Source organism: Patiria miniata, unplaced genomic scaffold, assembly GCF_015706575.1.
Source record: "Patiria miniata isolate m_02_andy unplaced genomic scaffold, ASM1570657v1 HiC_scaffold_9, whole genome shotgun sequence".
Taxonomy (NCBI): Eukaryota; Metazoa; Echinodermata; class Asteroidea; order Valvatida; family Asterinidae; genus Patiria; species Patiria miniata.
The window spans coordinates 6358921-6382668 of NW_024037076.1; the positions used below are offsets into that span (position 1 = coordinate 6358921).

Sequence of the window (23748 nt, forward strand, 5' to 3'; positions counted from 1 at the left end):
GAAAAAAGAAATTTTGAGGTTGTAAGAAAAAATACAAGCGGAACATTTTTTAATAAAAAAAAAATCCAATTTGTTGAAGAGCGGGGGGAAACGCAACTTTAAGAACTTCACTGGTAATTTTTTTTTATAACATTAACAATCGTTTATTCAGGATTTTATAGGTCAAAACTAACATTTTTTTCACTTGCTTAAATTATCAAACTTTCCTTAAACCTGCATGTATCCTTACAATACAATAAGCAGGCCCACTGCAGGCATTTAAATGTTAGTTTCTGCATTATTTAAAAAATATTCATAAATACCTCAGACAGTTTAGCTATTCCTATTGGTCGAGAGCCCGTCACGTGGCCGGTCTTAAACGGATGATAAAGACATGGCTAGCTGGTCTTAAACACTTTTCCAGTGTCACAACAAAATGTGGACTCCTAAAAATCCAGTGCCTCTTACCGTTTCATTGGTTGAACGTTCACAATCCTCACGTAGGCATGCGCAACACTACATGCGAGTCAGAATTGTATAGTTCTAAATTCAAAACGCAACCCCCCAGGTGCGTTCTGCGTGACATCGCGCAGAACATGCTACGCGCGCGTCAATCTCCATAAAAGGGTTGTTTACATCTTAATCGCCAGCTGAACACTCCATTATTTTGCTAGAGGGATGTTTCAAAAAGCATGAAGTGAACTTGTTGAACAAAATCGGGATTTTTTGAACGAATTATTTGATATTTTTTTACGGATAAGGTATTTATGAATGGGAATAAATATGTGCTCGGTCGGTATTTATCACTCTGTTTAATACCGCTTAGAGTCTGGGTGCTGATAATTACCCTCGCCTCCGGCTCGGGTAATTATCAGCACCCAGACTCTAAGCGGTATTAAACAGAGTGATAAAAACCTCTCGAGCACACATTTATTCCCTTAATAATAAAAAATAAAAATTGGCTGTTGAAAGTTAAAACTGTAATTTATATTATCTACATATTTAATATCATCACATGTACTTTTGCTCTGGCAATACTTGCTAATAAGTCAGAATTAAAGTATACATAACAAAATTCCACAAACTTCTCACAATAAACAAATTTGCAAAGTATTTAACCAAAATGCACATCCATAAGGAATAATGACATGTCCAATACTAAAAGAGACGTTGTAAAGTAATAAAATGCAATGCTCAAATATTTCAAAACAAACAAACAAACAAACAAACAAACAAATGTTGCTAAATTGGTTATTTAATCACCCATACATGATACAGTATACAACCGGCTAAAAACTGACAGTTAAGGGATTAAATGGCCATTGCTTTTGTTACAGGATCCATTAGTTTACACAGCAACAATATAATACTAGAACAGGTGCGACTGCGAGTGTTTTTTTTCTTCATCATACGACATACGTGTTCAACTTTAAAACAAATGACTGCACTCAAATTTTATCTGGGAATTTAAGAATCTCCTTTTAACTGATGTTTGAGCAAACAACAACACAGAAAAAGCGATGGTATTTACCTTCACTTTTCAGTAAATCAGCTCCAACAACGTCTCTTGTTCGTAGTGCATGCCCCTCTCTAGTATCTTTGGTGTAACACAGGTGCATAACCGCACATGCAGCAGAAGACCAAAAACACCGCCATTGACCACCATTGGCTTATTATTATTCAAGAGGTACCGCAAAGTGAAGTTGGGAGAATTTATTTCTGAAACAAACACCCGAAAGTGGGAATAAATAAGTCACTTTCTACTTGAAACTTATCGTTGAAAGAAGTGGTATTATATGTTTACAACATTGTCATAATGGTAACCCTCGTTTTTCATTACCGGAATTATTTTTATTTGAGACCCAGACAAAACTTTCTCATTCTTAACATTAACATTAATTAATTACAAAAATAGACTTGTTACAGTCCATAAGTAAGTTACAAAAACAAGTGCCCACCCCATGACCCATGTATGCATTGGTGGTTCCACGCGTTGTACACGAAGCAAGGAAGAGGAGCAAGTTTATCCAAAGGCAAAATTCAACATGGCGACTCGCATGGCAAAACGAGTTGCCGAAAGGTGCGCTCGTGTATCGAGTTCAAGAGCGATCGGACACAGGTTTGTATTAAATTTCCATGTTAATCCAAAGCAGTGGTCAGTTTAGGGTACCGGGTGTCAGTGATGCCTTGTTCTTTGCCAGTTTTATTTGAATTCTATGGTGTTCTTATTCCTCCATGGTACCAGTCACGCCAGTACACCGCGATGCCGGTCGAATACCGCACTGTATGTGTGCTCATTCAATCGTGTACACGCAGAACTTCACGTATTTTTGTATGGGAATTGTAATTGAGCGTTGAACTTGAGGTCAATGAAAAATGGATGATGTAATGGGTCCTACTAAAAATGCATCAACAAGCGTCAACAAGCGTCAACGGGCGTCAACAAGCATCAACAAATTAGTTTTGGAACATCACAAGACTTTTTGTTATGGTAGAAAGAAATAGTGACAAAGGACACATTCAGCATATAAAATAAAGTTAAAATTATTTAAAAACTTGGGTTTTTTTAACGCGAAATGTACGAAGAGTTTGTCGATTAGTGTTGGCCACCATCTTGTTTAGCTGGCACTGTACACTTCGCGCATGCGTAGTCATGGTAGTATGATTCTGTACACGTCACGCATGCATAGTACGGCTGGCTTCACGTAAACAAAATGGCGGCCACCCCAAACTCGACAAACTCGTCGTACATTTCGCGTTCAAAATAACAAGTTTTTAAATAATTTTAACTTTATTTTATATGCCGAATGTGTCCTTTGTCACTATTTCTACCACAAAAAAAGCGTCTTTTGATGTTCCAAAACTTATACAAAATTTGTTGATGCTTGTTGAATCTCAGAATCTCAGAATCTCAGAAAGTTGACTGGATATCGCCGCTAGGCATCATCATCCAGTTTGACGACCGTTGACGCTTGTTGACACTTGTTGACACTTGTTGACACTTGTTGACACTTGTTGACGCAGTTAAGTAGGACCGGATGTAATTTGTAAGACGAAGAGTGTATAATTTTCTGAGTAGTTCTGATTTTAGACATGGATTTTCTTAGTGTAATTCAGAACTCAGTACTATGGGCTAAAGACTACCCGAATTTCAGGTGCGCAATGTTACAGTGTTAGGAAAAAAAAATTCCAGACGCCAGCTTTTTTAAATTTTGGCCTTTGCCGCTTGCACGGTCACACGCCAAGTTTTTGTGTGATCTTTGCATCTCTGATGTCATAGATGGAGGCCAGGGTTTTGAACTTTTGAGGGAAATTGAGGGTAAAATGACATTGAAGACGACAAAATGCAACACGATGGCGATCACCTTGATGTACCGTGAACGCGCAATACCGCACTGAATCGCATGGCAACAGCCGTATGTTATATGTATGTTCATGGGCGTCAATCCTGGGGGGGGGGGGGGACATGCCCCCCCCCCCCCACACTTTTTGAAGTGTGGGGGACACAATATCAAATGTCCCCCCCAGATTTTTGAACTCGTGCCTCATTTACAGGGCCCTATTATGTACTACAATGTATCTTTTGCTAAGAAAATATTGGTTAAAGTGGTCAGAAATTGCCTCAGATCGCACCACAGAGCATTTACAATCCAAAATTTTTCGGGGCCCTCGGGCCCCAAACCCCACGCCTTTAGCTTAGAATATAATAGCTTATTCAGTGACTTCAACCTCGAAAATGATTTTTAAATTATTATCTTTTGCTGGGAAAATATTGGTTAAAGTGGTCAGAACTTGCCTCAGATCGCACCACAGAGCATCTAGAATCATTTTTTTTCGGGGCCCTTATAAAGCAGGCCTCGAACCCCACGCCTTTAGCTGAGAATATAATAGCTTATTCAATGACTTTAACCTCGAAAATGATGTTTAAATCGTTATCTTTTGCTCAGAAAAATATTGGTTAAAGTGGTCAGAAATTGCCTCAGATCACACCACATGAACATCTAGAATCCGAATTTTTCGGGGCCCTTAAGCGGGCCCCGAACCCCTTGCTGTAAGGGCTTCGCACTTCGCGCTCGCATTATTTCTGATCAAGGTATGTCCCCCCCCCCCCCCCACACTTTTGAGAACCGATTGACGCCCCTGTAAATGTTTAATATGTTATATGGCGTAGGCCAACTTGTATACGCATGAGGGTGCTGTGCGATTTGCCGGTTTAAGAATGGAGAATATGCGGGACCAGTTCACAGCACTTCAAATAAAATACGGGGAAATTTTCCAGTGATCACAAGTTAGGAATACATAGTGGGTGTGAGCTGATGAGGCCAGAGGGTTATGTACCTTGAGACATTGTTTGAATCTTGGGCTTTTCATGCTTCTAAATGTAAATCATGATGTAGACTATTTTTCTATCATTTTGTGTACTACTCACACAATATGCTTGAGGGGGCTATGCTACTACCGCTATGGTAAAATAGTACCTCAGATGGCTTCTTCTTTTTTTATAAGAAAAAGTAATAAGTTTCAAAAGCCAGATTATATTATTGCAGAATGTAATATCCTGCTGCCAGGATGTGTAACCATTTAATAACCTCAGTGGTAGTCAGTGATTGCAAATGTGTTAAAATACATTACATGGAGTGCCATGGCCTCGAGGTCTGGAGCATCAAATTCTTGGTCTGCGGGTAATTCTGCAGGTTGTGGGTTCGAGTCCAGCCTGGGGTCATGGTGTGTGTGCCCTTGAGCAAGGCACTTTGTCACTCATTGCTTCTCTCCACCCAGGAGTAAATGGGTACCTGTCAGGGCAGATGTGGTTATTGTGACTGGTTTTTGCTGCTTTGCTCCGAAATGGCAGCATCGAGCTGAGATTGTCTTTGGAATGTTTCATTGGCCCAATGAGCTGAGTACATAATGATGTAGCGCCTTGAGCACACAAACGTGTGTTCACCGTCGATCGTGGACGTCCTATTGTCCCTCTTTTGTTTGTCCCTCTTTTGCTTGTTTTTAGGAAGACTCCCATAGGTTTTGTACACGACCCCAATCGCGGACATATGCTGGGAATCGTGGACGATAGTGTTCTCTTTTGTTCTCTGGTATTTTTCGTCAAAGGTTTGAAAAGACGAATATGTACACCAATACTGGCGGATACATGCGCTTTATAAATACACATTATTATTAATGAAATTTGGACTGTAAAACAAGTGCATATTTTTTTGTTAGACATTCACATTATCCCAGTACTCAATGGGCTGATTTGAAACCTTCTGAATACGAATAAATACGGTTGAACAAAGAAATTGACCGGAATACTGTACCAGCTTTCTACCCACTGAGCTATCTAGCTTTAGTTTTAGCAATCCCCCAATTAGTCAATTTCTTTGGCTCTAGTCACAAGCCAAAAAAAGTATTGAAATTTGGTGTTATCGCCCACAGGTTAAGAGGTCGTCTAGGCAGTCGCAGTTTCTGCAGTGCTGACGGCGGTAATGCAGGCAGCATCCCCCTGACGCAGCCCTTACCCGGCATGCCCCCGCCGGTCTACGCAGCGTTGTCCAATCATTCCCAAGACACACAGGTCACTACGCTGGACAATGGGCTTAGGGTGGCTTCCATGAACAAGTTTGGTCAGTTCTGCACAGTGGGAGGTGAGTGTTGGGTGCTGTTCTTAAACAGTTTTATTGCCCTAACCCTGGAACCTTGGGTTTCCTACCAAAAAGGTACACATAGAATGAAGTATTTCGTCACAGGTTTGCCCAAGGCTATTAAGATTTTCCCATTTAAGTTGTATACTTCAAGTGATATTCCCTGTTATACTCAAATTCTTCTGTAATCTGTAAATGATTGAACTTGGCCGATCTTGCCACAATAGATACAATAAGAAATTCACCTTACTTATGATATATATATATCGCGTCCATTTTTGCACTTGGTCATCAGTTCACAATATACTAATTGCAAGACTCCCCGCAAAATGCATTATGACGCATAATATTTAAAACACCCATACTTCTAGGGGTAGGTATAGCCGCCTCCATCCCATTTTAATAAACTTCCCTGTAAACATGGCTTTTAGAGACACTGTAACACAGTTTTGTGTATTAGATTGTAAATTGAGTCACTGAATAAACTGTTGAAGAGATCTCTTTTCAATCAGTCGTGACTGTTCTTGATTTCTCCCATGCTATCCAGTGTTGGTTGATTCTGGGTCACGGTATGAAGCTGGCTACACTAAAGGCATCTCTCATTTTCTGGAAAAGCTGGCATTTGGGGTGAGTTGTATTCTATAAAATCATGAGCCAAAATTGTTTCAAGTCGCTAGTCTCCAATGTCTGGGTCGAAGAAAGATGTGATAAATCAAGAGTACTTGAGTCAATGTGGTTGGGAAACCAGGTTTTAATCGTTTAATTTGATTGATTTTTTTTTTAACTAAGGTTAGTCCATTTTGGGGCAACATCATGAAATTAAGCCCAGTTGATGATTTTGCAAATCCAGGTTGGTCGAGTTGCAAGTATTAATTGAACCTATTGGTAAAATATTCCACAATTTCATTTCGCCAAGTCAATTTGACGTGTTTCCTTTTCTCATTTTCTAACACTTTGTGTTTTCTTGATCGACAGTCCACAGAATTGTACAAGAATAGGGATCACATACTTCAAGAGCTAGAGAAATACGGTGGAATATGCGACTGTCAATCCTCTAGGTAAATCTTTTTTTTTTTTAGTTTTGGAAGCCTAATGGCTATAGCCAATGAATGCCAATTTGTAACGTCACAGCAAGTTTTTGCGCGGCTAATCTGCAAAATTTTAACATATTGTGACTCTGGCGAATTTTGCAGCAAATATATTGTGCCGTCAAATTCGCTTTGCATTCATGTGATGTATGAATCAGATTTAATAGGTGAGTTTTAGAGTAAAGCTGGTGTGTTGTTTTGTCTGCAGGGATACCTTGATCTATGGGGTGTCGGCCGAAACGCAGGGTTTGCCTGAAGTCGTCAAGCTTCTCTCACAGGTTGTCCTTCAACCTAATCTGACATTGGATGAGGTAATGGTATCCTTTTCACTTACGTTGAAGTTAGAGTTTTTGCTTTTTGCTTGATAGTTTACTCTGTAAATTATGCCATTATTTGTTGTATAAGTTGCAGGCTTACACACTGCAGAACTTACTAGAAATGTGTCATAACTGAAACTTCAGGTTCCATAAATGCAGCCAGGGTGAAGTCTGGGTTTGGGCCAGGGTTCAAGTCCAGTCAAGCTGATACTTTTTTTTCTCCACTTGGCCCTAGAATTCATTACTGGGAATTAATTTTAAAAAAGGTGCTTAACCCTACCCCTGCCATATGCAACACAGTGCATCAGGTGGAAAAGAACTGGTGTACTTTGATGCATTCAGCTACCAACACCAGTGCATGAATGGCCAGGTCTGAAACAATGAGAGCTAATCCCATTGAACAATGCCACAGTTGTATCCTGCTGCATGCGGTGACCACAGACTCTGAGGCAGTGTGGCTTGGAGATTTTTCCCTGATGGATCTTGCTACATTTGGCAGGCTTGTCACTTAGTCAAGTGTTGCTATGTTTGGCATGGTTCTAGCAAACATACCCTGGATGGTTATTAACATTGATTTTGTTTCTTATCTTTGTTGCGCACCCACACAGTTTGATGATGCTAGAGTGGCCATCCAGTTTGAGTTGGAGGACATTACATTCAGACCAGATGCTGAGCCAAGTCTCATTGAAATGATCCATCGGGTAATAGCAATAGTCTTTTTATCTTTGTGTTTTGAGAGTTGTTAATGAGTCAATCACAAGTGAATCACAAGTCAAATCATTGGTCTGGCCACAAGTTAAAGGTGACGAACAATGACGACGGTATTCACTTGAATAGCATGTCACTAGTTGAGATTAATGCCACTAGTGAGATTGAATGACTTTCGAGTGACTTGCGTTGATTTGATAACAAATGTGTGCCCCAAAACCTAAAGAAACTAGTAGACAGTGAAGACAGTTTTAACCAGTTCACGTCGGATGAAGTGTATACGCGTGGTATTTGGTATTCGGAACAGATGACAGATAAACATGCAACGAGCGAGGCTGGAAATATCTGTCTGCGACCCGCTCGCAGCGAGCGAGGCCAGAAATATCAGGGTGTGCTACCCACAGATGATGGCCTGAACCCGTCTGGCAATGAGGTTTGTGAAAACAATCCCGCACCTGGGTCCGGTCAATAACAAAATAATCCTGGTGCGAACTGGTTGAAAGGCGGGTAAAAACCTACGAGGGGCCCCTTTGGAATCAAAATGGGAGTTGTGGACAAGACATTAACCCTAACCGAACTCAACCCATCAAAGTTCAACCGCAGGTTTTGTTTAAATCTGTTGGGATAGGTACAGTACCCCTAAACTGATGGTCTTTTTCACTGGGGTTGGCATACATCCAGAAACTAAGTCCAACAGTGTGTGTGTACAATTTCCCATGTGGATGTTGGAATTTGCCAGAATGGGTGTGGTTCCTAGTAAATTAGGCTGGGGAGTTAGGGTTAAAGATCTTAAATTTTTGAGAGTTTTCATTAGTCAATTCACCATGTCAAAGTTGTTAACAAAATTTGATGTTGTGGTCACTTGATACCGACTTTCATCAAACTGATGCATTCTGCAATACATGTATGGGCTCCCTGCACAAGTACCCCCTCAGTGGTGAGAAAGGGAGAGTTGGGGGAGACCACTAGGAGAGACATTTGAACACATGACGCCTGACGCTCACGCGAAGACACTGTGGCTTTGTGCATTCATTTCAAGACGCTACGAGTATGACTTTGTGGACATTCAGAATAAACATAAATAAATGTGCTGTACGTGCACCAACCAGTACGTATATGCTGGGCTCTGGAAAGTGGTAAAAAAAAGTGCCTCCTGTTGTTCACGCGTAGAGCCCACACCACAATGTAAATAAAATATGGCTAGAAGTAGAAGGTTTGAAGTTACAGGGAAGTAAGATGAGAAAGATGCTTGGGTTGCCTGATTTCCTGTCAGTAACCAACATGCATGAAGTCACAAGTGATATGGTGTATATAGGGCCACTCTAAATAGAATTTTACTTTAACTTACATGGTCAAAACCTTTTTTTGTACATCTCACATACAGGCAGCCTATAGGAACAACACCTTAGGTTTGCCCAAACTGTGTCCGGTAGAAAACATCTCCCGCATCGACTACCGCACGTTACAGAAGTACCTTCACAACTACCACACCCCAAAGCGTATGGTGCTGGCCGGGGTAGGCATGGACCACAACCGGCTAGTGGATTATGCATATGAGCACTTTGTGGGCGGGGCCCCAGCTTGGGAGAACTCGGAGGTCGTTGGGAAGCCTGTTGAGGTGGATCAGTCGATAGCACAGTATCTTGGTGGCATAGAGAGGGTGAGGAGAATGTAACACTTCACTGTGTGTTGTTACTTTACAACTTGCTGTGTATTTGCAGTTTTGTAGTTGAGATATGTTTGACTGGTGTCAGAAGTGGGATGCAAAGCCGCAGCATTCAAATGACTATCAACTATGCATGATTTCTGGGTACACCATCAGCATGTGTTGTTTGTTGTTCGTGGATGTTTAAATTTATATATAATTGGTCCAGAAACATCACATTTCAAGCTCCTAAGAGCAACTTTTGGCACAGGGACGTTTTTATGATACCACACATAAACATTACATTGCACATCAGTTACCCCAACCTAATGCTTTTCTACACATTAGTGATGTTGACCATTAACGTACCATGAGGAACTATCATGTCACTGGTACCCATGCTATTTCACCACTGCTTCAATCATAGTCAAGTTGTGGGAACAGTGGAGTTGCTGATGAAAATCTGTGCTGAATCGGTGCTTATCTCACCTAGTCCTGCAAAAATCCAAGATATGTTATGACAAAATATTGGCTGCTAAGGGGTGCGTGTCACCCAATGCAAGAATTTAACGATGGTATGGACATTTTTAATTACTTACGGCCCTTGCAAAAATTCAGGTCTCACCACTGAGGTAGACTGGTTCCTTCCCCCTATCAGAATCAATGAAGTAGCGACTTGGAACCAGTCTACTCACAGGTCAGATATATTTGTGCGCTGAAGCAAACAAAAACTAGAAAAATGTTAAGAGGCTCACAGATGCCCAAAATAAAATTAAAAAGTAGTCGAAAATTCCTTTGGAGAAAAATTTAATTTGTTGAAGAACACGAATATTACATCTTTAAACCTGTGTGTTTCATTTGTTACTATCCCAGGAGGTTCGAGATATGTCCAACATCGCCCCAGGCACCCCTATCCCCGAGCTTGCCCACGTCGTCATTGCCTTGGAGTCCTGCGGCCACAAAGATCCCGACTTCATCGCCTTCTCCGTCCTGAACATGCTGATGGGCGGTGGGGGGTCCTTCTCCGCTGGGGGTCCTGGTAAAGGCATGTACACGCGGCTGTACCTGAACGTCCTGAACCGATTTCACTGGATGTACAGCGCTATCGCCATGCATCATAGCTACGAGGATAGCGGCATCTTCTGCATTCATGCCAGCGCAAACCCAGGCATGGTTAGTATCCACGCATTTGCAATTTGAACTGAAAAACTGGGTATTTATTTGAAAAGGGTAAAATCGAGAACAAAAAATAAGCCTACTCATTTCAGAAAATTGGGGTGGTTTATACATTTAGAGTTTTGGATGAGTGGAGTGTTTGACATTGTTAATTACAGGCATATAGCAGCAAATGCATTTTTATCGCAAAAGTGACCTAAAGAATGACTATTTGATGTAATTTGTCACAGGTGAAAGAATTGGTTGAGGTAATAGTGAGGGAGTTTGTCAACATGGCAGGTCGCATAGAAGAGGTAAGTTATGAGCTGCAGCGTGTATGCGTAAGCATCAGGCACCATCAGCATAGCTGCCTGTCGTGTCTGCATGTGACAGGTAGCCAGTCTATTAGAGTGTGTCAAAGGTCAACTCGTGTAAGAGTTTCTGTGCGCGGAGCCATGTTGAATAAACGTGTGTTACGAAGTTGTAAGCCAAACCGAGCTGGAGTTGTTGTGGTGCTATTTGCGTCCCAAGTTGTTTAAATACGAATCCGTTCCAAAGGATATAACATTGGCGACGAGGGTAAACAATGGAGAAAACCGTGATTCCCACCTTCGACTGCTTTTCAGAGCCGGCAAACCTCGGGCCGCGTTGGGAAAGGTGGCTCACGTCGTTCGAACTGTACGCGGACGGTAAGGGCCACATCGTTAGATCTGCCACCGCACCCGAGGTAAAGCAAAGACGACGGGCGTTGCTGCTCCACCTTGCGGGCCCAGACGTGCAGGAAATTTTTCAAACCCTGCCGAACACGGGTGACCCTGCCGACTACGATGCTGCAAAAAAAGCGCTGAATGCCTACTTTGTTCCCCGGAAGAACGCAGCATTCTCACGGCAAACATTTCATCAGTTGTCACAGAAGGAAGGAGAAACTGTGCTACAATTTGTAACCAGACTTCGGAGGGCGGCCAGGGATTGCGATTTTGGAGGGGAAAAGGACAATCAGATCAGGGATGCTGTGTTGAGTAAGTGCAAATCCGATTATGTTAGGCGCAAACTGTTGGAAACTGGGGCTGAACTGACACTAGATAAGGCACTGCAAATAGCTGATAAATGTGAAAAGGTGGAAGGACAAATGGCTGCACTGTCTGGCAAAAGCAAAGACCCTAAATCTGACTCTGTCAACCGTGTGTCAGACAAGAAACAGAAATCCCGTGACAAGCAGTATAAGCCCAAAACGGAAACCAAACACTTATGGTCGCCACAATCACAAACGGGAAATCGGCGTACAAAACCTGAACCGACCCCCAAAGGTGCTTGCTACAGATGTGGTCGAACCGGACATTTCGGCCGTGACTCGAACTGTCCCGCGAGGGGTCAGACATGCCAAAAGTGTTCTGGCAGGGACCACTTCGCAAAGATGTGCAAAACAAAAACAAAGCCCAGAGTCAACCAAGTGGGTGAGGAACACGCCAACCCCGAGGCTTCACAAGATTACGCCTTCCTCATCCGAGAGGGACCACATTCGAACATGTTGAAGATCAAGGTGGGCGGAGTCGACCTTAACATGCTGATTGACTCGGGAGCCACAAGCAATATCATCGACGAGCAGACTTGGGACTCACTCAAACAGAACAAAATTCAGTGTGAATCCCATGTAGCCCCACCAGACAGAAAGCTGTGGGCGTATGGAGCAGACCGTCCCCTGTCACTCAAGGGTACATTCGAGTGCGAAGTGCAGGTATCAGGCAGATCTACCCGAGCCGAATTCATCGTAATCAAAGGAAAGGGAGTACCGTTACTTGGCAAAGACACAGCAATGAAACTGGGCATACTCCAAATCGGAATCAATGCTGTAAGTGGCCACGCCGGGACTATAGATGAGGTCAAAGTTGACAGGTGCGCTAAGAACAGCTCAGCTATGAACGGTGACAAGGCCAAGCAGTACCAGCAGCAGTTTCCTGGGGTGTTCGGAGGCGTGGGTAAGCTGAAAACTGAGCAAGTTAAGCTCCACATCGACACCTCAGTTACGCCAGTTGCGCAGCCCCTTAGGCGAACACCATTCAATTTGCGCAGTAGAGTAGAACAAAAAATACGCGAACTAGAGTGCCTTGACATAATCGAAGCCGTTGATGGCCCGACACCTTGGGTCAACCCTGTCGTCGTGGTACCGAAACCGAACGGCGATATTAGACTTTGTCTAGATATGAGACGCGCGAACGAAGCGATCATACGCGGCCGTCATCCAATCCCTACTGTGGATGAACTTTTGCAAAGCATGAACGGCTCAAAGGTTTTCAGTAAACTCGATCTCAAATGGGGTTACCACCAGTTGGAACTCGCCACGGAGTCGCGAGGGATCACGACGTTTGTCACACACTGCGGTCTATATCAGTACAAACGACTTCTATTCGGAGTAAGTTCCGCGAGCGAACAGTACCAGTACATGATCGCAAAAGCGCTAGCAGGTCTTGAAGGCGTAGAAAATATCTCGGACGACATAATCGTACATGGCCCTGACCAAAATACCCATGACAGCAGAGTGCTTGCAGTGTTGCGCAGATTGCAGGAGCTAGGTCTTACCCTGAATGCTGAGAAGTGCCAGTTCAACATGAGCCGGCTAGTATTCATGGGGATCCTGTTGTCCGAGAAGGGCATTGGTCCCACGCAAGAACGCGTTCGAGCCGTATCCGAATTCAGAGAGCCCGAGAACGTATCAGAGGTTCGGAGTTTTCTCGGCCTAGTTGGGTTCAGTAGTAGATTCATACCCAACTTTGCTACTCTGTCCGACCCGCTTCGCAAGCTGACCCGAAAAGGCGTTCCATTTCAATTTGGGCCACACCAGAAAGCAGCCTTCAACGCGCTTAAGGAGAGCCTTGCGAAGGCAACCACTCTCGCGTACTATGATAAAACGGCACCGACAAAGGTGATAGGTGACGCGAGCCCAGTCGGCCTGGGTGCAGTATTAGTTCAGGAACAGCGTGACGGTTTGGTTCCAATCTGCTATGTGAGCCGCAGCCTGACCGATTGCGAAAGAAGATATTCGCAAACAGAAAAGGAAGCCCTGTCGTTGGTTTGGGCCTGCGAAAGATTCCATGCCTATATCTATGGACGCGACTTTGAGCTTCTAACTGACCACAAGCCACTCGAGGCCATATATGGACCCCGTTCCAAACCATGTGCACGGATAGAACGCTGGGTACTACGCTTACAACCGTACAACTACAAAGTTGTATACGTCCCCGGACGCGAGAATATCGCTGATGCCCTGTCACGCCTCTTAAGTGGCAAGTGCAAACCGGAACATGCCCATGGCGCGGATGAATATGTTCGTTTCGTAGCTGTATCTGCGACGCCGCGTGCCATGACCACGAAGCAAGTCGAAAACGCGTCTGCCGAAGACGGTGAACTTGCAAACGTCAGAGAAGCAATTCGCACTGGAAAGTTCGAAAAGTGTAAGGCATACGCTCCGGTCGTAGGAGAGCTGTGTATCATGGGACAGCTTGTTCTGCGGGGAACACGCATTGTCCTACCACAGAAATTGAGGCAACAGGCACTCGCTCTTGCTCACGAAGGGCATCTCGGCATTGTTGGCACCAAACAAAATCTCCGCACGAAAGTCTGGTGGCCGGCAATGGACAAAGCAGCGGAAAAATTCTGCAAGTCGTGTCACGGATGCCAAATTGTATCGCGACCTAACCCCCCTGAACCACTTAGGTCAACCCCACTCCCGGATGGTCCGTGGCAAGATCTGGCAACCGACCTTCTTGGGCCACTTCCATCGGGACATTCTATACTAGTGTTGGTGGATTACTATAGCCGGTACTATGAATACCAGATATTGAGCTCCACCACCACAGACAAAATCGTTGACTCCCTCGAAGAGGCATTTAGCCGCCACGGCATACCATTGACCCTTAAGTCGGATAACGGTCCGCAATTCCGCTCGCAAGAGTTTCGTGACTTTTGTGAGGAGAACGGAATATCCCATGTGCGAGTAACAGCCAAGTGGGCTCAAGCAAACGGTGAGGTGGAGCGACAGAATGACTCGATCATGAAACGAATCCGCATTGCGCAAGCTGCAGGTCAGGATTGGAGAAAAGAACTGCGCAAATACGTCGCGAAGTACCGCGCAACCGAACACCCTGCCACAAGGAAAACTCCTGCTGAACTACTGTTTAACCGGAAAATCCGCGGCAAACTACCAGCATTCAAGCCAGACGATCACACTGATTTGGAGGTTCGTGACCATGATGCTGAAAGCAAAGCAAAAGCCAAAATGTACGCGGATACACGCCGAAATGCAAAATACTCTGATGTGCAGATTGGCGACCAAGTCCTCGTGAGGCAGGAGAAGACCAACAAACTTTCTACTCCTTTCACTCCCGACCCATTCACCGTTGTGAGTAAAACCGGCAACAGTGTGGTTGTTGCATCCCCGGAGGGAGCCCAGTACTCACGAAACACCAGCCATGTTCGGAAGTTCACGCAGAGTGCAAGTGACACAGGCATTAACACCGCCAGTGAACCTCCCATAGCGGACAGCAGTGGGAACACCATGGACCAGGCAATCAGTCCCCAAAAGACTGTAACTCATACCCCACCCGCTGTGACCCCACCGGTTGCAAAGGAGCTGCCCAGTCCATGTGCGGGCAGACCCAAGAGACAGTGTGGCATGCATCCTAAGTTTAAGGACTACATCTTGAACTAGAGTGGACTGAACTAAAGTTACTTTATATAAGTGTTGTTCATCATAAAACATGTATTTAGCATGCTTTTGTTTTGAATGAGAAAAGTTTTATAGGAGTGTTCTCTAAAACAAAACAAAACGCAGTTTCATCTCAATCCGTCCACTAGAGTTTTGATTTTGGGCATGATGCTCAGCAAAAGAAAACATCCTCAGTTTGTTGATAGTAAATTTCAAACCTGCGCTAACAGTAGTAGCTTGACTTGTGCATGTATACAAATCCATGAAGGTCAGACAGATGCATGTTGTTGATTATATCAGGGTTTGTAAAGTTTAATATTTGTGTTTGGATTTAAAGTTAAAGATGTTTGTTAGTTGCTGTGATTATTGGGCAGTGGAGATTGTTATAGTTGACCTTTTGCATGTCACCCATTATTCAAGAAAACCAAAGTTTCTTTTTGAAGGGGAGGGATGTCGTGTCTGCATGTGACAGGTAGCCAGTCTATTAGAGTGTGTCAAAGGTCAACTCGTGTAAGAGTTTCTGTGCGCGGAGCCATGTTGAATAAACGTGTGTTACGAAGTTGTAAGCCAAACCGAGCTGGAGTTGTTGTGGTGCTATTTGCGTCCCAAGTTGTTTAAATACGAATCCGTTCCAAAGGATATAACACTGCCAACTAGTACGATTTTTTCGTAATTATTACGAATTGTTTGTTAAATTACGAAAATACGATTTGCCACTAAAACATTACGAATTTCCCATTTTCTACCTAACGAAAAAAAAAAAATGTAAAGTATCGTTTTTGACCGAAAACGAAATAATGGATGGACTGGTGACAAGTCTAATAAGAATGCAGTCAAGCACCTGATAGACATCAATGAAGTGTGCGCAGTGGAGTACTTGAGGACCAGACTAAAAACATTTTTCAATGGTGTGTCATTTGTGTGCATCTCGTGGATGTGTGGTTGTGTGTACTGTGACTACTTTTCAGTGACGATCGTGAGCACATTTAGTCGCTTATTGCCGGGATGAGACCCATCAGTGCGAGATTTTAATCATGGAATTTAATAAGAGTATGGTTGGAATAATTGGTAATAGAGTTTGAGTTTATCACAACGGACAGAAAAGATAATCAGCATGCGTTTGCAAGGTATGTTGGCAGGATATTTCTATTGCATACGGTGGCCATAGATCATTGTGTGTAAAAACATGATACGAACTCGAAACTCAACATCGATAGCATACATCTCAAGAAAATATGCGCACATGTTATTTATTTTATTATTTATTTGACTTCAACAAACAAATACAGACATTAAAACAAAATTAATAAAAAATAAAAAAAATAAATAATTTTTTTTTTTTTATTTATTTTTTTTTTTTTAAATTATCTTTTGGCCTACAGTACATTATTATTCACAACAAGAAGGGTATGCACATGTATGTGTACATGTAAACCATGTACCTGTACTCGATGTTGGTAAAGCTTTCGATAAAACGAGAAGTTGAAAATGACCGCGCGGGTTGATTACTAATTGGGATTTTGAAATGTTGGCAGCTATGCATCAGTGTAAGCATCAGGCACCATCGGCAATGTGTGCATGAATCCGTCCCAGTGGTCTCTCCAACTTTCTCTTTTAATCATTGAGGGGTACTAGTACATGACGTCCATAGTTCAATATATCTTTGAATTGCTTGTGTTTTCGAGTTTTGTTAGTCAATCCACGGATCCTCTACACAAGGATAAACGACTCATCTGAGTTTGTGTACAAAATGCATGGAACGGTGAGTCCGCGATGCGCGGACAGCTGGCATCCTGACAGAAATTTGACCACTGAAAGACTGCAGTCGCGGGCCGAGTCTCGCGCACGCGCATGTACGACGCGCAAGTGCCGTATCACGCATCTGACCAGAAATTTGGGGAAGTCGTTTATCCTTGTGTAGAGGATCCGTGGTCAATCTATGGTTCACTATAGGTTGCTCTGGAACTGAAATTGTAGCTGGGAGGGGTGCCCAAGAAACACAGAAAGTAGATGAACTCAATCATGACATGTGTTTGTCTGCTGTAGCATTGATCTGGCTATGGTCTCCTGCGGTCTGTTGCAGGTTGAGTTGAGCCGAGCCAAGAAGCAGCTACAATCCCTGATGATGATGAACCTCGAGGCGCGGCCGGTGGTCTTTGAGGATATTGGTAGGCAGGTCCTAGCTATAGGTGAGAGGAAACAACCGCAGGAATACTGCCATATGATTGGTGAGTATCGTCAATTAACAAATCTTTGAAACTTCTGATAGTCCTGTTCCTTTTGAAATTTCAAATGGATTTTCATCACTATGAAATAGTAAACATGTTTATTGGACTTTGCCAAAGAAAAATAGCATCCATACACAAAATTTATGATTTTGTAAGATGTCTATGGAGTGACATGAAAAGCTGCCAAGTATTTTCACAAGTGATTCGCCGAGTGATTTGCAAAGATAATCACATTTAAACATTGTGGAATTTTTAGACTCACATTTGTGAGGCGTTCTGGCGAAATGAGACGGAACTGGGCACCAGCCACAGTGGAGAAAATCTAAAAAAAAAAAATAATTCAATTTTCAGATTTATTGATTTTTGTAATCTTTGATACGTCTACTGCACATATTTTAAAGAAAAAGTATAAAAATCATGGAAAACAGTGTTTTAAAGGAAAAACAATTTGCATCGTTCATTTTATGACAAAACTCATGACTTTAAGGGCCTTTTTCTTAGTATGTTACTTTTGACAGTCGATAAATGCGAACTTTAAACAGCCACAACTTGTGAACGGAATATCCGATTGAAGTCCTTATTTTGGTTTATAAAAAAAAAATTTGCGTTCATTAACAGAGAGTATCACAGCGGAGGACATCCAGCGCGCAGCCAGCAGAATGCTGCGCTCTAAGCCGTCCATCGCAGCGATGGGTGACCTCTCACGGCTACCAGACTATAACGCCATTCAAGAGGCGCTGGCCAGCAAAGACGGACGTCTGCCGCGCAAGTTTGCCTCCCTCTTCAGGAGGTAGTATTCAGGTCAAGGGTTACGGTTCAAAGGTCAAGAAATGTCCAACAGAGTTTTTAACTTATAACTTGAGACTGGAAAGGCTGGATTTTGATAATGGAATTCAGTCCAAAAAGGTTTTAACCAGTTCGCGCTGGGGTTATTTTGACAAGAACGGAACGAGGCACGGGATTACTTTTCACTCGACCTCAAGCCAGGTGGATTGAAGCCATCACCCTCGGGCAGCACACTCATATTTCCGGCCTCGCTCGCTTACAGATATTTTCCGGCCTCGCTCCCTGCGTGGTTAACCGTCATCCAGTCCGAATACCGCAAAACCTTTGTGTGTATACACGTCATCCGGCACAAACTGGTAAATATTTGTAAAGTTGAACAAAGAAATTAACTGCAGCGGGGTTTGAATCTGCCACCTCCTGATTACTGTTCAGGTGCTCTACTGATTGAGCTATCCAGCCCTATGTTGATGATTCCCAAAAAGGTTTCATTTAGTTTGCTGTAGTTACTTTCTCACACAATTCAAAACTTCCGCCAAAAGTCAAGGCCAAGGTCAGAGAATCACCCAGGAAAGATTTTATTGTCTGAAAGTGCTGAAAGGTTTGCTGCTAGAACTTTTGGGAAAAATGGGGTTCAAAAATTTAAGAAAAAAGGTCCAACAGTAAAGTCTTTTTAAAAGATTTTTCCCCCTTTTAACGAGCGTTTTATGAAACGGTCAGAGTTTAAAGGGTGACAGTTAACTTGTAAAGCATTATATTTTGATATAAATGTATGCACTTGGCAATATAGCAGTTTTGATGCAAAACTCATGCATTTTCCCAAACTTTCTTTATGCCATGCAAATTGTTTGTGTAAATACAGTACCTTCAACTGAACGCTTTTTGGCCGAATGTTTTGGCGCATATATTGAAGTTCACCAAATCGCAATACTCTTTTTTTCTTGGGTACTTAGTTATTAGAAGTAGTTCCATCTCATAACATATTTGCTCCCTCCCACCTTCTCCCCCACCTTCATGTTAGTTATCTTGAGGCATCATTTGTTTTATTTCAATCAAGAAAATGAAACGCACACCGATGAATTTTCTACAGATATTATAAATGTAAAGCTCAATTCAAGTATCATTCTGTGAATAGTGATCAAGTAATAAAAATATGTTTCTTTTCAATAAACTTTTCTTTTTGTTTCTGACTCATTTATTTGTTGCTGTTTAATGTGATAGTGCCAATGAGAAAGGCCAAAACCCCACTAAAATGTTGTGTACACATGTACAATGTACAAAGAAAGTGTCAAATGCTAAGTAATGGGACTATTTCCATGCATATTGTGATTTAGATGCATAAGAAGCCTATGCAGAGGGGGGATTTGAGACCCTTGTGTACACAAGGTAACTTTTTTTTTCTAGCAATAACACGCTGGGTCAAATTCATATTGGCCTAAATTGTGGAGTTGGGCCCTATTTGCTTCGAGTTATTAAATTTCTTGTTTATTTTTTGTGTGTAAAACTACTTGTTTCTGGAAGTCCATCTGTAAAATGATCCACAGACTTGCTTTCAGCACAATATTGTGAAGGGCTGATGGAGTGGGGGGGGGGGGGTATTCACTCAATATTAGAAATTGGGTCTTTTTATGGTCTTGGGTCTTTTTATGAGTTGGCTGCAGTGCCTGGGCCCCCCCCCCGCTCCCCGTGGAAAATCTTGAATTCAGTATTCCAGCCACTCCCCTCCCCCTTGGGAAAATGCTGTGTCCAACTTTGATTGTGTTCTTTCAATAAGCACATTCGTTAAACCAACTTCTTGGAATCAGATTTGAATAGGGTCATATTGTGCAATAGGAATTAGCTCGGTAGCCCTATTAACTGAAACGCCCCCTCTTAATCACATCCATCTTTATAACATATATAAAAAAAAAAATGGTATTAATCAGACCAAAAAAAAGAAGAATGTATTACATTCTTCTTTTTTTGGTCTGATTAATACCATTTTTTTAAATCAACACTTCTAAAATTCAAGTCGCTAAATAGCTTATGGTCCCCCCCCCCCAGTATGTTTGCATCGGTTGCGAACATGCAGCAGAGTTTCCTGTGCTTGATAATGATCATTATGAAATTCTCCCTACCAAACCGGCTGTCCTGCGAGTTTGAGTCTCATGAATAATCATGTGAAGTTTTCGCTGAGCCAATCAGAGTCGTGCTTTCGAAAGCGGCATCTGGTGGTAAAATGGGAAAGTCCATTCACTTTCCGCACACTTCACGACTGTCACTGGTGATAATTTCGGTAGTTGTATCGAAAAGTACCGACAGAAAAGTGCTGCAAAAGTCATGTTCTTGCCACCGAATAACAGGTATGTTGCAATTTAATGATGAGATATAACTATATGACAAAAGCAGAGACTATAAAGGGTTTTGTGCCAGTAGGAATTTATAGAAATCAAATGTTTTTCTATTTTAGTTTCATAATACACGTATACATTCACAGGGGGTAGCGTCTGTAGAAACAGGTTGCTGTACAGCCTTGGAATGTGCACGCATGAATGAATCGAGTGTGATACAGGTGCAGGCATTGTATTATGCACAGGTGACGGAATTGTATGACAGGCTTTGGGTAAAGGACCAATTGTGCGCTTCCAAGCTTTAGATGCTTATGGGGAAACGGATACCACAATCTTTACTACTGTGTGCATATGTCATGGAGGAATGAGAAATATAACTGTTTTTTCTTATTCAAATGAGGGAAGGAAAACAGCAAAATAAGTTTAGGTCATGTAAAAAAATAAACCAGTTTCTCGTCCCCGCCCACTTCCTTTTTTCCCCAGCCGCCTCCCTTTTTGTTCTTTTAAAACAAATTCCTACATTTACAATATATTTTGCTCATTATATTGTAAATATAGTTTTATTTGTTTTCAACAAAATTGTAGCTATATGTAGAAAGGGTAACGCCTAACGGCTCCTTTGGAAACAATTTTGTATCAGCAAAATAGTTGAGGAAATGGAAGAATCTATCCGCCATCTTGGAAAGTCTGTCATCTTGGGGGAAAAAAAAAATGAGTTTTTAGAAACTAGTTATTTTGCTTACTCAGCCTAAGTAAATATATTTTTAGCAACTTCTTTTGTGAGAAAGTTGTGTTTATGTAAGATGGAAGATTTAAATTTGGGTATTATTCAATGTTTGCAATGCATTGTTCTTCTCATCGTAGCAGTTTGCACTTTTTGGAACGAATTAAGATAATGTCAACTTTTTTGTATGTCCTATTTATTTTTAAACAATTAACATTTACATGTTTTATTTTTCTATGTTAATCAACAATTTTGTGCATTTTATATCTGCCTCACATATTCTGACTTTTATTATTTTTTTTAATCTCTTTCGTCTTACAGGTTATCAGAACCATACATGTAATTATGAGTGACACACCAAACAACGCTGGTCATACAAAGTCACATGTCATGTTGTGGTACATAATGTAAACAAATCTTTCAAATATGTGCTAAATTTAGTTGATTAAGAAAAAGCCATAGCTGAACTTGAAAAAAAGTTTAGTAACTTAAAAAAAACTTGCCAGCAACCTTTAAAGATCAAAAGGCCCCATTATGAAGTTTCAGAACTTGGGCAAAATGGTATTTCCCAAATTAATGGTGCTGTGCCTAGCCCTGCTAGTGCTTCCGACCAGAGCACAAAACGTCAACCAACAAAACTGTGAGACCACAGACAGCAACGGCACCACGCATTACCAAGCGTGTCTTGCCGATGCAGAGGTGCTGTATAATCTCAACATCTTGCCGACAGTGGAACCAGAGGACCACACATGTGGGTATGGCCAGACCATCAACGAAAATATTTACTGCACGCTGGTAAGGTTGATTATATACTTCCATTCATTCAGTCATGCATTTATTCTTGATTTTCTGCTTTAAAACATAAAAATGGAAAATGTACGTATCTGTTGAAAATATCTTTTAAAGTCTCTAGCTGTGCTGCCCAAACTGTCCTTTCTATTATTTTCTGTACCGCCCCGAAGCGCCCAAGTTCTGTATGGTTTTATGGATTCAACGGCGAATAAATACAATACAGGTGCTAACGGGTTAGCTTGGTCAGTATTAAACACTATGTTTAAGACCAGTTGGAGTCTGGATGCTGATAATTACCCAACCAAGCACAAATTTATTCCAATTCATAAATATCTTTTTGGTCAAAAAATCAAAACTTTTCGGTCCAAAAGTCAGACCAAGTCAAAATTATATATTTCCAACGATTTTGTTTTTCAAAACCCCCCTCTAGAAACAACTCCTTTCATGGCGATTGGCAGGCACATTGCGCGTACTGTACGATGTCGTGCAGAACGCAGCTGTGGCAGTGAGTTGTGAATTTAGGACTATGAAATACTGACTCCCTGGTATTGCGCATGCCTACATGAGGATTGTGAACGTTCAACCAATAAAATGGTAAAAGGCACTGGATATCATAGGAGTCATGTGACACTGGAAAAGTGTTTTAGATCAGCCAGCCGGTCTTTATCATCAGCTTAAGCTATTTCCTGGGTTTGCAGTTTTCCTTATGTTGCTAGCAGACTAAGGGGGTGATCCATGGTTACATGGTCCATACGTCTTATGGCTTCTGACTAGCACGAGCGCCCCTTGAACAAAGACATCGACAAAATGGGGAACCACCAACACGGGGCTGGATAGCTCAGTTGGTAGAGCACTGGAACAGCAATCCGGAGGTCAGAGGTTCAAACATGTCAAACCCCGCTCCAGTCAATTTCTGCATTCTACTTTTTTAACTTTTAGGGAACCTAGTCAGTTTCCCATTGGTATAATTGATTATTTTATAATTTTAACAGTTTTATTGAATATTTATCTTTCTCATTTTGAAGAATACATCAAATGAAGCATTATTTTGTTCCAAACAAGAAATCCAGCGAAATTGGCACACTAAGTGCATTTTATTTTGGAGGTTAAACAATCATGACATCGGACGTAAACTGAAAAAAAATGCATGTTGACATTTTTATACTCAACTTAATTTCTAGTTGATAGATATTTGTGAAAAAAATGGTTTTTCTTTCCAAATTTAGAGGAAAACCCCCACTGATTTCATTAACTGATGTTTGAATCAATGTTTAGAAAGTATTAATATCCATAGCTTGGCATTTAACAAAGTTTGGCTGAATTGGAATTTGTATAAATTGTGCGCAGGGCAGGGTGGAATTAATAATTGATTCTTAATTTGCTGCATGGCCTAAACACAATGCGTATCTGAGTCACGCATGTGTTTAGGTGTGGCACATGCTGATGCGTCCGTTTTAATAATGAAAGTGCAGCTGTTGCTGTCTCCATGGTAACGGGCCTCAAAGGAGCAGCCTGGCTGTGTTTTGTTCCGGGAAAATTCTGATTGAATAAAAGACACCATTGCCTATTTTTGTGTCAATAACAACCATGAATTTGCATAAATAAAATGTTTATTTTATTGAGATTGGTTGCCCTAAGTGCGCTCTGATGAGGGAATGGTG

General features: G+C 41.9%; 3 protein-coding genes across 5 annotated transcripts in view; 2 read left to right on the forward strand and 1 right to left on the reverse strand.

Annotated features, from left to right (window-relative positions):
• Positions 1-1792, reverse strand: part of LOC119720836 (laminin subunit gamma-1-like) — a 50486-nt gene extending 48694 nt beyond the window's left edge. For all 3 annotated transcript variants that reach the window (XM_038190691.1, XM_038190690.1, XM_038190689.1), the window contains exon 1: positions 1511-1792. The gene's annotated coding sequence lies outside the window, so the exon portion shown is untranslated. The remainder of the gene's footprint in view (positions 1-1510) is intronic.
• Positions 1793-1888: 96 nt separating this feature from the next.
• On the forward strand, positions 1889-19431 carry LOC119720837 (mitochondrial-processing peptidase subunit alpha-like). The gene is made up of 11 exons (XM_038190693.1): positions 1889-2098; positions 5410-5618; positions 6163-6242; positions 6591-6673; positions 6912-7014; positions 7629-7721; positions 9113-9388; positions 10247-10546; positions 10780-10842; positions 17314-17458; positions 18077-19431. The coding sequence occupies exons 1-11, from the start codon at positions 1941-1943 to the stop codon at positions 18250-18252; spliced, it is 1686 nt and encodes a 561-aa protein (XP_038046621.1). The 5' UTR covers positions 1889-1940; the 3' UTR covers positions 18253-19431.
• Positions 19432-20453: 1022 nt separating this feature from the next.
• LOC119720838 (laminin subunit alpha-1-like) overlaps positions 20454-23748 on the forward strand; it is a 40828-nt gene continuing 37533 nt past the window's right edge. Inside the window, exons 1-2 of the mRNA XM_038190694.1 lie at positions 20454-20583; positions 21617-22090. Of these exons, the coding sequence (XP_038046622.1) occupies positions 21830-22090 (261 nt within the window). The 5' untranslated portion in view covers positions 20454-20583; positions 21617-21829. The remainder of the gene's footprint in view (positions 20584-21616; positions 22091-23748) is intronic.

What these genes read in the sequence shown, in the direction of transcription:
- LOC119720837 (XM_038190693.1), top strand. Translation starts at nt 1,941, where the DNA reads ATGACCCATGTATGCATTGGTGGTTCCACGCGTTGTACACGAAGCAAG. An exon ending in CCAGCGCAAACCCAGGCATG is followed by an intron (nt 10,547 to 10,779) that starts GTTAGTATCCAC and finishes AATTTGTCACAG; the next exon opens with GTGAAAGAATTGGTTGAGGT. An exon ending in TGGCAGGTCGCATAGAAGAG is followed by an intron (nt 10,843 to 17,313) that starts GTAAGTTATGAG and finishes GGTCTGTTGCAG; the next exon opens with GTTGAGTTGAGCCGAGCCAA.